The sequence below is a fragment of the Pelophylax lessonae genome, assembly GCF_965119305.1.
Source record: "Pelophylax lessonae genome assembly, chromosome: 9".
Taxonomy (NCBI): Eukaryota; Metazoa; Chordata; class Amphibia; order Anura; family Ranidae; genus Pelophylax; species Pelophylax lessonae.
The window spans coordinates 14989878-15006183 of record NC_138776.1 but is presented as its reverse complement, the minus strand read 5'-3'; the positions used below and the strand labels follow the sequence as shown (position 1 = coordinate 15006183).

Here is a 16306-nt window from a genome sequence, read left to right as displayed (position 1 = left end):
TTTGATTGGTTTGCGCAAAAGTTATTGTGTTTGCTAACTAAGGGAAAGATTTTTGTCATTTTTGTTGTTTTTTTTTTTTTAACGAGTAATGGCGGCGATCTGCGATTTTTTTTGCGGGACTGCGACATTGCGGCGGACAGATCGGACCCTTGACTGACATTTTTGACACTTTTGGGGGTACCAGTGACATTACTGCAGTAATCAGTGCTATAAATATGCACTGTTACTGTAAAAATGACACTGGCAGGGAAGGGGTTAACTTTATTGGAGAAGGAGGGGTTAAGTGTGTCCCTAGGGGCGTGCTTCTAACTGTGAAGGGATGTGGTTGGTTGTGTAACAACAGAGATATACGATCCTGCATAGCAGGACCGTATGATCTCTGTTCTTACACAGGGGAGAATGACAGGCAGCTTTGTTTACATTAGCCGCCTGCCTTTCTCCCTTCACAGCGGACGATCGCGAGTGACCGGCGGACATCGGGTCCCCCGGTCACACGCGCGCGGGGGGGGGGGTCCGTGAACGAGCGGGGGCGGGAGCAAGCCTCCGGCGGAGCGCGCTCGCCCCTTAGAGCCTCACAGGCTAGCGACGTAGTGCTACGTCGCTTTGCCTGTGAGGGGCTGACTGCCACAGTAAATATACTGTGGGCGGTCGGCAAGTGGTTAAAAAAAAAATATATATATATATTTTTATTACAGGTACTCTTGTGGAGGGATCTGGGGGTCTAAAAGACCCCAAACCCCTCCTCTGCCCTTAAAAGCATTCAATAAGCATTAAAAAAAGTTTGGCTTTTTTTTTTAAATCTGGCGCCAGACAGAACCCGGAAGTGATGTCACTCCGGATTTTTACATGGAGACCTGATCAGAGCCGAATGCGGCTTTGATCGGGTCTTCGGCAGCCGTGCAGGATGGTTGCCCGGGTCTCCCGGGTGGGACAGGAGACCCGGGCGAACCGTGGAAGGCGGTGGGAGGGGGGGCGTCCTCTCCCGCTCCTTGTAATGACAGCCGAGCGGTTTCTTAGCCGCATTGGTTGTCATTACAAGACAGCCGACCCTCGGCTATGGACGCCGGTAGCGGGGTGATGTCTCTAGCTGCAGGGATCACTCCGGTACAGCACTTTCCCGAAATACCGGCAATATCTGTAACCTCCGGGGCTGATTCCGATATATCGGGAAAAGTGCAGATCGGCCCTCGATATATCGACTTATCAGTCGATCACTAGTTCCTATCCCACATACTAGGAACAGTTTAGATAAGTTAAGATTAATTATCCTACCAACGTATTTTTGGAGGAGAGCCATTCAAGCACAGGAAGAACATGCAAACTCCATGCAGATAACATTCTGGTTGGGGTTTGAACAGAGGACCCTACTGCTACAGGGCAGAAGAACTAGCCACTAAGACACCATGCTGCCCCGATAGGTCTACCAAATTGCACAACGCATACACTATATTACCAAAAGTATTGGGACGCCTGCCTTTACACACACATGAACTTTAATGGCATCCCAGTCTTAGTCAGTAGGGTTCAATATTGAGTTGGCCCACCCTTTACAGCTATAACAGCTTCAACCCTTCTGGGAAGGCTGTCCACAAGGTTTAGGAGTGTGTCTATGGGAATGTTTGACTATTCTTCCAGAAATCATCCCAAAGGTGTTCTATTGGGTTGAATTCAGGACTCTGTGCAGGCCAGTCAAGTTCCTCCACCCCAAACTTGCTCATCCATGTCTTTATGGACCTTGCTTTGTGCGCTGGTCCCAATCATTTGGTGGAGGGGGGATTATGGTGTGGGGTTGTTTTTCAGGGGTTGGGCTTGGCCCCTTGGTTCCAGTAAAGGGAACTCTTAAGGCGTCGGCATACAGAGACATTTTGGACAATTTCATGCTCCCAACTTTGTGGGAACAGTTTGGGGATGGCCCCTTCCTGTTCCATTATAACTGCGCACCAGTGCACAAAGCAAGGTCCATAAAGACATGCATGTGCGAGTTTGGGGTGGAGGAACTTGACTGGCCAATAGAACACCCTTGGGATGAATTAGAGTGGAGATTGCGAGCCAGGCCTTCTCGTCCAACATCAGTGCCTGACCTCACTAATGTGCTTCTGAAAAAATGGTCAAACATTCCCATAGAAGCACTCCTAAACCTTGTGGACAGCCTTCCCAGAAGAGTTGAAGCTGTTATAGCTGCAAAGGGTGCGCAAACTCAATATTGAACCCTACGGACTATGACTGGGATGCCATTAAAGTTCATGTGTGTGTAAAGGCAGGCGTCCCAATACTTTTGGTAATAAAGTGTACATCAAGGGGGTGAATAAGGTTCAGGAGGGCAGTTTTTTTTAATATGAAAACAATATCAGGAACACGGAGACACAACCTCAAACTTACTGGAGGAAAGTACAAAACTAATCTTAGAAAGTATTATTTTACTGAAAGGGTGGTTGATACTTGGAATGAACTCCCAGAAGAGTTGAAGCTGTTATAGCTGCAAAGGGTGGGCCAACTCAATATTGAGCCCTACGGACTAAGACTGGGATGCCATTAAAGTTCATGTGTGTGTAAAGGCAGGCGTCCCAATACTTTTGACAATATAGTGCCGTTATTATAGCGATGTGGTAAGTACATCAATATATCCACTAGATGGCGCCTCACCTTGTGCTGCAGGTCTGTGGAGGAGTTGATTCAATGGGAAAATCTAAACAAAAAAACAATAATGAAAAGGAATGATCACAGCTTGAAAACCTGCTTACAGCCAGAGATGCAAAATACTGAGACCATGATACAATACATGAGTCATAAGGCATTGTAAAACTGACATTCACAGACATGACTAGGCACATAGTGATCGAGCGATATCGGTTTTTCATTGCCCATACTGATATTTTGGCCAATGCATATCGGTATCGGACAATATGAGCCGATATTTTCATACATTTAAAAATTTTTTTTTTGACAGGTACTCTTGTGGAGGGATCTGGGGGGTCTAAAAGACCCCAAACCCCTCCTCTGCACTTAAAAGCATTCAAAACGCCAAGTTTGGCTGTTTTGAATGCGGTCATTTTTTTAACTGTTGCCGACCGCCGCACGACTATATACTGCGGCGGTCAGCCCCGGCCAGGCAGAGTGACGTACCGGTACGTCACTCGCCTGTCACTTCCTTGTGAGCCAATAGCGGGCGAGCGCGCGCCCGCGGAGGCGCGCACCCGCCGCGGCTCGTTCACAGGGAAGTTAGTGCGTGTGACCGGCGGACCCGATGTCCCGAGGTCACTCGTCGATCATCGGTACAGAGGGAGAAAGTCAGGCGGCTGATGTAAACAAGCCGCCTGTCATTCTCCCCTGTGTAGAAACAGTGATCAGACGGTTCTACTATGTAGGACCGTTGATCACTGTTCCTACACTAGTAGCCACAGCCAATCACAGTAGAAAGCACGCCCCTAGGGACACACTTAACCCCTCCCTCCCCAATAAAGTTAACCCCTTCCCTGCCAGTGTCATTTTTCAGTAACAGTGCATATATATAGCACTGATTACTGCAGTAATGTCACTGGTAACCCCAAAAGTGTCAAAAATGTCAGTCAAGGGTCCGATCTGTCCGCAGCAATGTCGCAGTACCGCAAAAAAAATCGCAGATCGCCGCCATTACGCGTTTAAAAAAAACACCAAAAATGATAGAAATCTTTCCCTTAGTTAGTAAACGCAATAACTTTTGCGCAAACCAATCAAAATACGCTTTTTGCGATTTTTTTTTTTTTTACCAACCATGTAGCCTAAAACAAATTGGCCAAAAATGTTAAAAAATTTAGATTTTTACATTTTTTTGGGGGGGGGGAATTTCATATAAAAAAATGTGAAAAATATTGTTATTTTTGCAAAATTTACGCTCTTTTTTTGCTTATAGCGCATAAAGTAAAAATCGCACAGGTGATCAAATACCACTAAAAGAAAGCTCTGTTTGTGGGAAAAAAAGGACGGCAAATTCGTTAAGGTACAGCGTTGCACGACCGCGCAATTGTCTGTTAAAGTCACGCAGTAAAAAAATCGCAAAAAAACCCTGGTCAGGAAGGGGGTAAAATCTTCCAGGGCTTAAGTGGTTAATCTGGCGCCGAATACCCGGAAGTGATGTCACTCATGACGTCACTTCCAAGTTTTTGCATGGAGACCCGATCAGAGCTGAATGCAGCTTTGATCGAGTCTTCGGCGGCCGTGCAGGCTGGTTGCCCGGAGGGACAGGAGGCCCGGGCAAGCCGCGGAAGGCGGCGGGACAGAGGGGGGGGGCGTCCCTTCCCGCTCCTTGTAATGACATCTAAGCGGCTTCTCAGCCGCATCGGTTGGCATTACAAGACAGCCGACCGTCGGCTATGGACGCCGGTACCGGGGTGATGCCTCTAGCTGCAGGGATCACTCCGGTACAAGCACTTTCCCGAAATATCGGCAATATCGGTAACCTCAGGGGCCAATTTCGATATATCGGGGAAAGTGTAGATCGGCCCTCGATATATCGGCTTTGCCGATAATCGGTCGATCCCTACTAGGCATGATGGGAATTGTAGTTCCTGAACAACTGGAGGACCATAGTTTGGGGGTCTCTGCTAAAAAAAAAAAATGTTTTACATGTAGGATAGAAGTGTCAGAATAGGCTTGGGAAGGAGGTGGTTAACAACCGATAATTGTCGGCTCTTTTTTAAATTTTTTTATTTTACATTTTAACTGCCAGTGGGGGGAATCCCGCTGAAAGGACTGAGGCACAAAGTATCGGTTTCAGGTATCGGAGCGTTTGCATGAGTGCCGATACTCATGCAAATGCTTAGTATCGGCACCGATACCGGTATTGGTATTGGTGCAACCCCAATTTATAAGGCACCTCTACTTTTGTAAAAAAAAAACACCAAATAAAAAATAATATATATTATACAAATTGCTACACAAGACTTAGAGAGTTAAAAACTTGACCCCGAAGTGCTATGAACTCCCAGAGAAGGTGAACCGGTGAACATGGTACTTCTGATCAGTGCCGGGACAAGGTCATCCAGCGCCCAGGGCAAAGATGCCAAACTGCGCAACCCCCCCCCTTCCCTTAGAGTTAGGGTCAGGGCTTCTGTTAGAAATCGCGGGGCCCCATACAGCCTACCAGACAGGGCCCCACCCTCGACCGAAAGTGACTGAGGACATAGATTGTTCAGTCCCTTTCTCTGCAGCCTCAGGTGCACAGATGAATGAATAGGAAGCGCTCTGAGGCGTCCTGCTCATTCACAAACTGAAGCAAAGAAGACACAGTTTACTATGCTTCAGTGATGAATGGACACAGGAGTGATCGTCACCGATCGCTCACTGTGTTCATTCAGGAGAAGAAGAGGTCAGTAAGAGGTCGACCGAAAGTGACTGAGGACATAGATTATTCAGTCCCCTTTTCTGTAGCCTCAGGTGTACAGATGAATGAATAGGAAGCGCTCTGAGACGTGCTGCTCATTCACAAACTGAAGCAAAGAAGACACAGTTTACTATGCTTCAGTGATGAATGGACACAGGAGTGATCGTCACCGATCGCTCACTGTGTTCATTCAGGAGAAGAAGAGGTCAGTAAGAGGTCGACCGAAAGTGACTGAGGACATAGATTATTCAGTCCCTTTCTCTGCAGCCTCAGGTGCACAGATGAATGAATAGGAAGCGCTCTGAGGCGTCCTGCTCATTCACAAACTGAAGCAAAGAAGACACAGTTTACTATGCTTCAGTGATGAATGGACACAGGAGTGATTGGTACCGATGAATGGACACAGGATTGTTCAGTCCCTTTCTCTGCAGCCTCAGGTGCACAGATGAATGAATAGGAAGCGCTCTGAGGCGTCCTGCTCATTCACAAACTGAAGCAAAGAAGACACAGTTTACTATGCTTCAGTGATGAATGGACACAGGAGTGATTGGTACCGATCGCTCACTGTGTTCATTCAGGAAAAGAAGAGGTCAGTAAGAGGCCGACCGAAAGTGACTGAGGACATAGATTATTCAGTCCCTTTCTCTGCAGCCTCAGGTGCACAGATGAATGAATAGGAAGCGCTCTGAGGCGTCCTGCTCATTCACAAACTGAAGCAAAGTAGACGCAGTTTACTATGCTTCAGTGATGAATGGACGCAGGAGTGATTGTTACCGATCGCTCACTGTGTTCATTCGGAAAAAGAAGAGGTCAGTAGTGTAGCTGTTGACTTTTAATAAACACTCTCACCTGTCCCATGATCCAGAGATGCAGCCGGGGAGAGCCTTGGTTCTCTCCATCTTCTCCCCGCTGCGCCAGCATCTCTAGTGTGAACCTGCAAGCTGTTACAGCCGGGTGCGCACTGCGCATACGCGAGTCACGCTGCGCATCGTGACTGACCATGCAATCTTCTGGGACCTATGACTTGTCCCAGAAGATTGCAGGGAGAGAGGGGGAGAGGAAAACTTCTGCCCGAGCTGCCTAGGCTGCCCAAACGGAAGTGGGAGCGGGTACCTGTCAAAACTAGGTACCCACTCCCCCAACCCCCCCAAAAAAATTGACATGCCAAATGTGGCATATCAGGGGGTCGGGACCACTTAAAGCGGAAGTTCCAATTTTGAGCGGAACTCTGCTTTAAAAATTCCCTGTGTGCCTGCAGTAGCTAGGAAGGAAGCTGGCAGTGTTGCGAGGGAAAAGGGGTGCACAGGAGGGCCCGGACATCAGATGGAAAGAAACCAATCCCCCTGTAGTGCAGCCAGAGGCAGAGAGAGGAGGAGAAGCTGGCAAGGGGAGGCAAAAGAGGATTGGTGTCTGCAAAAAGACCGTACAGCTGGCCCTCCTGCTCAGCAGGGGCCCAACCCCCCTTTTGGACTGATGGGGCCCGGCCCTGTACACGAGGGCTGGCTGCCTTATCAACAGCCCTAGTCAGGGCACCCCATCCCTGCAATAAACCATGGCGTTCAGGCAGGGGAGGACTGGGAAAGTTCAAGCAAGACTGGAACAGAAAATCGGTTGTATAATGAAGTTGTAGGAATTGCTGTGAAGGATGAAATAGGCAGAGACAGGAATTTATTGATGTGTTCCTTTCAGAGATGATTAACCCAGAGCCGCTGAACCGGCCATGGAGACGGTTTGAGGTCACCTAGACGTCCTGGTGGCCACGTGTCAATGAGACCCAACGTGGTCCTATGGAGATAATGAAGTGGTTTTTTGTGGGAGGGATGCTGACTAACCTGAGAAGGAAGCGGTTCCCATGGTTGGGTGCAGCGGTGTCTCGCTGGGGCTGGGATTCTGGGAGTCCGGCGAAAGTTTCAGCCTTCTCCTTGGACTGATACTGCAGAGGGATAAAAAAACAATTATAATGGCAATGTTGTGGGATACAAAAGTCATTAGCAACCAATCAAACGGCAGTTCATCGATACACAACAAAACATATAATGCATCCCTACATTGCTAAAGTAGACTCTCCTTGTGATCATCGTTAGGTTGAGGTAGGACCAAGGCTTTAGTACAATTTCTACAATGATATTTACAGAACTCCTCCTAAGCTCTATTCGCATCTAAATTGACCATTTAGGGTTTCTCAACCATGGCTCTATGGAAGCTTAGGGTTCCTCCACGGGTTGCTAGGGGTTCCTTGAGCAATATTCAATTTCTGCCTCACTCATTCTTCCCACTGACCACCAATGTAAGGAACATTCTTCCCACTGACCACCAATGTAAGGAGCATTCTTCCCACTGACCACCAATGTAAGGAACATTCTTCCCACTGACCATCAATGTAAGGAGCATTATTCCCACTGATCACCAATGTAAGGAGCATTCTTCTCACTGACCACCAATGTAAGGGACATTCTTCCCACTGACCACCAATGTAAGGAACATTCTTCCCACTGACCACCAATGTAAGGGACATTCTTCTCCTGATCACCAATGTAAGGGACATTCTTCCCACTGATCACCAATGTAAGGAACATTCTTTCCAATGACCACCAATGTAAGGAGCATTCTTCCCACTGACCACCAATGTAAGGAGCATTCTTCCCACTGACCACCAATGTAAGGAACATTCTTCCCACTGACCACCAATGTAAGGAGCATTCTTCCCACTGACCACCAATGTAAGGGACATTCTTCCCACTGATCACCAATGTAAGGGACATTCTTCCCACTGACCACCAATGTAAGGAGCATTCTTCCCACTGACCATCAATGTAAGGAGCATTCTTCCCACTGATCACCAATGTAAGGGACATTCTTCCCACTGACCACCAATGTAAGGGACATTCTTCCCACTGACCACCAATGTAAGGCACATTCTTCCCACTGATCACCAATGTAAGGAACATTCTTTCCAATTTTTGTTTATTAAAAGTCTTGCAATCAATAATCATAAAATCAATATACATAAATAAATATATACATATTTACATGAAAAGGGAAAAAAATACATAGCAAGTTCTGCTCTCAAATAAAGAATGGCTTTACAGCAAAAACAAAACTCACATCATGAAACACATCATTACCGGGAAAAATAATCTTAATAAGACTCACACCACCACACCAGACATCAAACCTGCGAGGTCAAGAAACAAAAACCACTCCCATTATGCATGCAGCCCTTCTTCAAAAATGAAGATATTAACTAACAAAAGCTAAGGGCGTGAAAGAAATAGCATAGGAAAAAAGCTTTTCACCCAGAGATGGACAGTTCACCAAAACAGGTCTGATATTCCTCCACGCCCTTATCCAGACCGCTCGAGGCTCCCTGCCCTTCTCAAGACCCCGAATCTTCCCAACCTCACCCAGAATATCGTACACCACCACCTCGACAGGGAGGACTTTCTTCCGCAGGGTAATCTGGCACCGTGCACTCCACGTGAAGTAACGGACAACTATACTAACTAGAAAAAGTGTATCCAAATCAAAATACCAGCGAGTCGGGAATGCCCCGTACACCCACTCCGCATAACTCATGCGATAGAGAAAGGGGATGCCTAGAGCCCTCCCCACCCTTTTATACACCTCTATGTTAAAGGGACACTGGAGCAAAAAGTGGTCCATAGACTCCACTTTACCAACACACTCCGCTCTAGGACAATCCCGATCATCCACAGGGCGATGCTTCAGGTTCCCTCTCACATAGAGCCTTCCATGGAAAGCGAGCCAGGCTTGATCCCTAAACTTCAAAGGGATTCTTCCTAAGTTAATTAAACGCAACCCCTCCCTCATTACAGGGCCTGGGCAATCCCTTAAGGTCAGCGACACACTGAAAGCAGAGCCCAAAATCCTCTTCTCCAGAAGCTTTCTGGGGAGGGACTTGATATCCCCCACTGTCACCTGCCACTGCCTAAGTATTTTCAGACACGGGGCAACATAAGCCGGAAGCTTGCCATGTCGGACTCTCAGACTTTTCACTGGCCCGCCATCTTCCCAGCATCGCAGAAAAGGCCTAAACCAAGATTGAAAAATACCCACCCATCCCGGCGGGGTCTCTGCTAACATATTACCAAGATTATACTTTAAAAAAAGCAGAGAAAAGAAAACGATAGGGTTGACCATTCCTAGACCACCCTCCCGCCTGGACAGGTAAGTTACATTGCGTTTGATCAGGTTCAGCCTATTTCCCCATAACAGTTGGAAAAAGCAGCTGTACACCCTTGCATAGAGAGATTCCGGCAAGATACAGACAAAGCTGACATATAAAAAGATTGGGATCAGGTAAGTTTTAATCAAGTCAACCCTTTCCCTCAAGGAAAGTTTCCATTTCTTCCAGCTTGCCACCTTGGCATTGGCATTCAACAACCTGCTTTCCCAATTTCGATGACCATAGTCACCAGGACCAAATTTGATGCCCAACACTTTAATTTCCTGCTGGGGCTCTGGGAAGGCATCCGGAAGTTCGAAGCTTTCACCCTCCTCACCCATCCAGAAAACTTCACTCTTTTCATGATTGATTTTAGAGCCAGAAGCCTCAGTGTACTGCTCTATCACAGAGACCACCTCCTGCGCCTCCTCCATCCCAGAGATAATAACAGACACATCATCGGCATAGGCCACGACCTTCAAAGGCGGCACACCAGCAATGCCCAAAGGCACCCCACACAACGATCCACTCTCTAACCTTCTTATGAAGGGGTCGATTGCGAATACATATAGCAGGGGGCTCAAAGGACACCCCTGGCGCACCCCAGAGCCAACCTCAAAAGGCCGTCCAACCCAACCATTAACAAGTGGGAAGCTCTCAGCCCCTTTATATAATGTTTTCAGCCAATCAATAAACCTCCCCTGCAGGCCGTATCTACCAAGTAGCAAATACAGGTACTCATGACTGACTCGATCAAAAGCCTTCGCCTGATCCAATGCCAGCAAGTACTTTCTCCATCCAGCAGCCCTGCATCGCTCCAAAGCCTCCCGGACAGCTAAAATTGCTGAAAAGGTACTTCTGCCCTGGACCGAGCAGTGCTGATGATTGGACAACAAATCGCCTGCTACTGACGACAAGCGCCAAAAAAGAATCTTCGCCAAGATCTTTCTATCAACATTGAGAAGACTGATGGGGCGCCAGTTCTCAATTATTGAGGGGTCTTTACCTTTTGACAGAAGAATCACAGCGGATTGCCTCATGGAGGGAGGGAGAGAACCCTCTTCTAAACAGCTGTTATAAACCTCCGCTAAAAAGGGAGCCAGAATGGACTTAAAACACTTGTAAAATTCAGCTGTCAACCCATCTGGCCCAGGCGACTTTTTGGTAGCCAGCTTCTCTATAGCACGAACTACCTCATCCGCTGAAATTGGTTCTGTCAAATCCATCAAAGGCAATGTATCATTTCCCAATCCTGGAGTAGAATCCAGAAAGCTTTCCATCCTGTCCCGACTAAGGTCCTTTCTTCCCAGAAGGTCTGCGTAATATGACCTGAAGATCTCCAGGATCCCTGATCTGGACTTCACCAGGGAACCCGTACTATCCCTCAGACCTATGACCGTCTTAACTGCTATGCCTTGCTTACAGTTCTGGTAAGGATCAGGCGAGTGATATTTCCCATAATCTCTCTCCAGAACCAAGGAGGCATGCCGGTCGTATTGACACTTCCTAAGAAGAAGCTTTACCTCCGAGATCTCCCCTGGATCTCCTCCATACGAGACAAGACGATCAAGCTTCCTCCGCAAATGCTGGTAGGCAATATACATACCAAGCTGCTTCTTCTTACTTATGGCCTTGAAAAGTCCAATCGCCCTTTGTTTCACAAGCTCCCACCACTCTGACTTACTGCTGCAAAAGTCCAGAATAGAAACCTGTGCCCGAAAAAAATCCTCAAAGGATTGTCTTACCTCTACATCTTCCAGGAGAGCCGAATTCAGTTTCCAGGTACCCCTTCCCCTGGGTGGAGTGTCCGAGGCATTCAGAGTCACAGACAGCATACAGTGGTCAGAGAACTCCACCGCCCTCAACTCAGGAGCCGAGAAAGCAGAGTTCTCCTTTAAAAAAAACCTATCTATCCTACTCTGACTATTCCCTCTCTGAAACGTGAATCCCGTGCTGTCAGGGCAGTGCTTAATGTGCACATCTACCAGGCCTGCTTGTCTAACCATATCTCTAAGAAAAACGCTATCATAACCCAGCCTGTCTATGGAGACCCTCCTGTCTTCAGGCCTAATTATGGTGTTAAAGTCACCTCCAAAGACAACCTGCTGGGATGTAAAAAGGAAGGGCTTGATCTTTGTGAAGAGGCATTTCCTGTCCCATTTTGACTGCGGTCCATAGATATTGATCAGGCGCAGGTCCTGCCCCCTAACAGAGACGTCTAAGACCATGCATCTCCCCATTTCTACCTCAATTATCCGCCGGCACGTTACCATATCGGTTTTAAAAAGAACCGCTACTCCGCTGCAAGGCTCAGCCGCAAGAGACCAAAAGGAGGGACCGCATCTCCACTCCCTTTTTGCTAGATGGACATCGGCCAAAGTATTAAGCCAGGTCTCTTGCAAAAATAAAATCTCAGCATCAAACTCACTGAGCAAAAATAAGGCAATATCACGAGCTCTTGCAGATTTCACGCTGGCGACATTAATGGTCGCCACCTTTATCAGAGCGGGCACTGCCATCAGGATGATTGGGGTAGTCGTTTCTTAACCTCCACCACACTCTCATCACCCGAAACAGCTCTCTTTACACTATGTGACTCCCCCTCATCCATAGATGATAAACAAATAGATAAATCTGACACCAACTCCTCCCCTGATAAAACCGAAAATGTGTTGCCAAGAGGAACCCCTCCTGGCTCTAACTGTAAGGAAGAAACGACCACTTTACTGGTCTTCCTCTTCTTCTTTTTCTTCCTCTTTGTCCTCTCCCACCCCTCCTCATCCGAATCCTCCACAACAGAGGGTGAGACATGGGACATGGACACCCCTCCCTCAACCCCATCGACCCCACCACCATCCAGCACCCCTGCACCCTCTTGGCCGCGTTTGCGGTGTCGAGAGACAGGGACTGGAGGTGGAGTAGGCCGAGGGGGAAGATCCACTATACCCGCCCCCCCAGCAGCTTCCGCTAGTCTGGAGGATCTACGCACAGTAGATGTAGGAACAACCACAGGAGGGACAGACTCAGGGACCACATCACCAGGGGAAACAAAATCTGACACAACAGACACAGGAAGGACAGACTCAGGGACCACATCACCAGGGGAAACAGAATCTGACACAACAGACACAGGAGGGGCAGCAACAATTTCCTCTCTAACTTCAGCTGCTTCATCTTCTTTATCAAGCCTCTGCAGCTCAGTTTCCAATCCTGGCAAGTTATGCAGTGCCTCTGGGCACTGGCTATATGGATGACCCAGCTGCTGGCACAAATTGCACCGAATCTGGGTGCATTCTCTGGCCAAATGGCCTAAATCCTGGCACAGTGAGCACTTCTTGTGGGTGCAGGACGATGCAAAGTGGCCTTTATCACCACATTTATTACACACTTTAGGCTGACCTTGGTAGAAAATGGTCAGCCTATCCCTACCCAGAAAGGCTGAGCAGGGAAGGTGCTGAACTACATCGCCCAGCACCCCCAATTTTAGTGACACTGTCCAGGCCCCTGTCCATATCCCATGCTCATCAAGGACCTTCCGCAGTGGAGTGAGGACCTCGCCATATCGGCGTAGCCATACTAATAAATCAGCCTCTGGTATGGATTCGTTACGCACCAAAATGGTCACTGATTTTATCAGAGGCTGCCTTGAGATCACCTTTGGCACCAAACCACTCCACTGCTGAAGGCCCTTGCACCTCCTAAATCTCTCCCAGAAGAGATCCAAACTTTCAGGTTTTACAAACGACAAATCAAATTCATAACTCCCCACCGGGCAAATTAAAGCAAAAATATCACAGGCTTTAAACCCCATTTCCAAAATCAACTCAGCCACCCTCCCCCTTACTGGTGGAGTTCCATCCCCCACCCACCTCAACTGTACCACATTCCTCCTCCTATACCCACCAAACCTCCCTGAATTTTGACTAATAACAGAATTCCCACCACCCACCCTGGTGTGACTCCCCAAAGCTGAAGCATAGCTTCCCACATTCCTCCCAGCAGAAAATTCATCAGTTTTTTTTAAATTATCTGACACACACTTAGCAGATAACGATTGCACAGATTCGGGATTGATCTGTGCAATCAAATCTTTCCTCTGCTGAGCAGGAGGAGAAATGTCATTTTTATTTTTCCCAGCATTACTAACCCCTTCACCACCACCCACCACATTCATTGCTTTAACATTAATGTCATTTTTTATACTTGCTGGGATATTTATTATTGCTGTTGTCTTCACAGCAGAATCCATAGCTGCTGCTGCACTGGTAAGAACTCCAGCTGTCATCTTCTCTTCCACTAGGACAGGGTTTTCAGCTGTGGAAATAGCATTCTGTTTTAACACAGCAACAGGTGAAACATTGCAGGAGACTTCCATAGCTGCTTCACTTCCAGCACTATGTTGATCCCCTCCCCCACCAGCACTCAGCTGGTCAATCAGCACTGGAAGACTGGGAGGCTCAGGTGAACATGAAGCAGGCTCTTTGGAGCTGGCAGCCATTTTGCTTGCCGTGGGACTACTGGTCTCAGCCAGACCAGCAAAATCCATGCCTGGGGTGTTTAATGCAGGTCCATCCACATTCATCTGATGGTCCGGGGATTCCACGGTCAGGGATTTTCCTTGCATGTCTGTCGGTTTCTCCACAGCGGTAACTCCAATAGGTAGCTGTATGCAGAGCTCCTTCTCACCTGGGACACCATCCACTACAGCAGATGGGGCAGACATGTTGGAAGGCAGCATGGTGTACTGGGATTTCTCCACCATTATTGGCTTTGCTGGCTTGTATCTCCTCTGCCCATCCTCAGGGATTTCTGATGGATCATCAGAAAAGACAAACTTGTCTGCTTTCAGGGGTGACTCCATCTGCTGGATGAATGTCAGGGATCCATGTCCACTCTCAACCCCCTGGCTGGTTGCCGCTGGTGATTCCCAGTTCTGGCATGGGGGGAGAGGTGCAGAGGCAGATGGAGCCTGGTCATCCATTAACTGAGGCTGCTGATCCACAGAACTTGCTGATGCTTGGCTGGTAAAACGCCTCTCATTGTCAAACTTTTCTTTAAATGCTCCACTTCTGTCTTTCAGCCTTTCCAATAATAAAGATTGTTCCTTTACCTTTTCTTCCAATTCCTGTAACTCAGGCTTCATGGCTGTGCGATTTTTACTCCAGGCCTGGAAATACTTGGTTTTGAAGGATTTGTGTTCAGCCTTCAAAACTTTAAGTTTTTCTTCCGCTCTCCCAATCGCCCTAAAACGATTGATAACCTTCTGGCTGAAGACATCCGCATTCTCACCGGGGCCTGGACCCACAGACAGGTCCTCCACCTCCTCCTCACTAGGCCCCGTGTTATCAGGGGGATCCCTCCCAGGGCCTCCCCCAGGATCAGGCATTGTTCCTGGGCCAAGCTAGCAAGCAAGGCCCAGGCTTGAAAAGGGCTGGTTCTCACAGAGAGCTCTTTGGGTGTGTCCTCCTCCTTCTTCCCACTGACCACCAATGTAAGGAGCATTCTTCCCACTGACCACCAATGTAAGGGACATTCTTCCCACTGATCTCCAATGTAAGGATCATTCTTCCCACTGACCACCAATGTAAGGAACATTCTTCCCACTGATCACCAATGTAAGGAGCATTCTTCCCACTGACCACCAATGTAAGGGACATTCTTCCCACTGACCACCAATGTAAGGGACATTCTTCCCTCTGACCACCAATGTAAGGAACATTCTTCCCACTGACCACCAATGTAAGGGACATTCTTCCCTCTGATCACCAATGTAAGGAACATTCTTCCCACTGACCACCAATGTAAGGGACATTCTTCCCAATTTTGTTTATTAAAAGTCTTGCAATCAATAAGCATAAAATCAATATACATAAATAAATATATACATATTTACATGAAAAGGGGAAAAAAAAATACATAGCAAATTCTGCTCTCAAGCAAAGACTGCCTTTACAGCAAAAACAAAACTCACATCATGAAACACATCATTACCGGGAAAAATAATCTTAATAAGACTCACACCACCACACCAGACATCAAACCTGCGAGGTCAAGAAACAAAACCACCCCCATTATGCATGCAGCCCTTCTTCAAAAATGAAGATATTAACCAACAAAAGCTAAGGGCGTGAAAGAAATAGCATAGGAAAAAAGCTTTTCACCCAGAGATGGACAGTTCACCAAAAGCAGGTCTGATATTCCTCCACGCCCTTATCCAGACTGCTCGAGGCTCCCTGCCCTTCTCAAGACCCCGAATCTTCCCAACCTCACCCAGAATATCGTACACCACCACCTCGACAGGGAGGACTTTCTTCCGCAGGGTAATCTGGCACCGTGCATTCCACGTGAAGTAACGGACAACTATACTAACTAGAAAAAGTGTATCCAAATCAAAATCCCAGCGAGTCGGGAATGCCCCGTACACCCACTCCGCATAACTCATGCGATAGAGAAAGGGGATGCCTAGAGCCCTCCCCACCCTTTTATACACCTCTATGTTAAAGGGACACTGGAGCAAAAAGTGGTCCATAGACTCCACTTTACCAACACACTCCGCTCTAGGACAATCCCGATCATCCACAGGGCGATGCTTCAGGTTCCCTCTCACATAGAGCCTTCCATGGAAAGCGAGCCAGGCTTGATCCCTAAACTTCAAAGGGATTCTTCCTAAGTTAATTAAACGCAACCCCTCCCTCATTACGGGGCCTGGGCAATCCCTTAAGGTCAGCGACACACTGAAAGCAGAGCCCAAAATCCTCTTC

At 47.7% G+C, this 16306-nt stretch overlaps 1 protein-coding gene across 2 annotated transcripts in view; it reads right to left on the bottom strand.

The window, feature by feature from the left end:
* LOC309564609 (uncharacterized protein) overlaps positions 1–16306 on the bottom strand; it is a 78921-nt gene that overhangs the window by 39323 nt on the left and 23292 nt on the right. For both annotated transcript variants that reach the window (XM_082269264.1, XM_082269265.1), the window contains exons 2-3: positions 7192–7292; positions 2644–2686 (exon numbers count right to left, since the gene is read on the bottom strand). In XM_082269264.1, coding sequence (XP_082125390.1) covers positions 2644–2686; positions 7192–7292 — 144 coding nt within the window. The remainder of the gene's footprint in view (positions 1–2643; positions 2687–7191; positions 7293–16306) is intronic.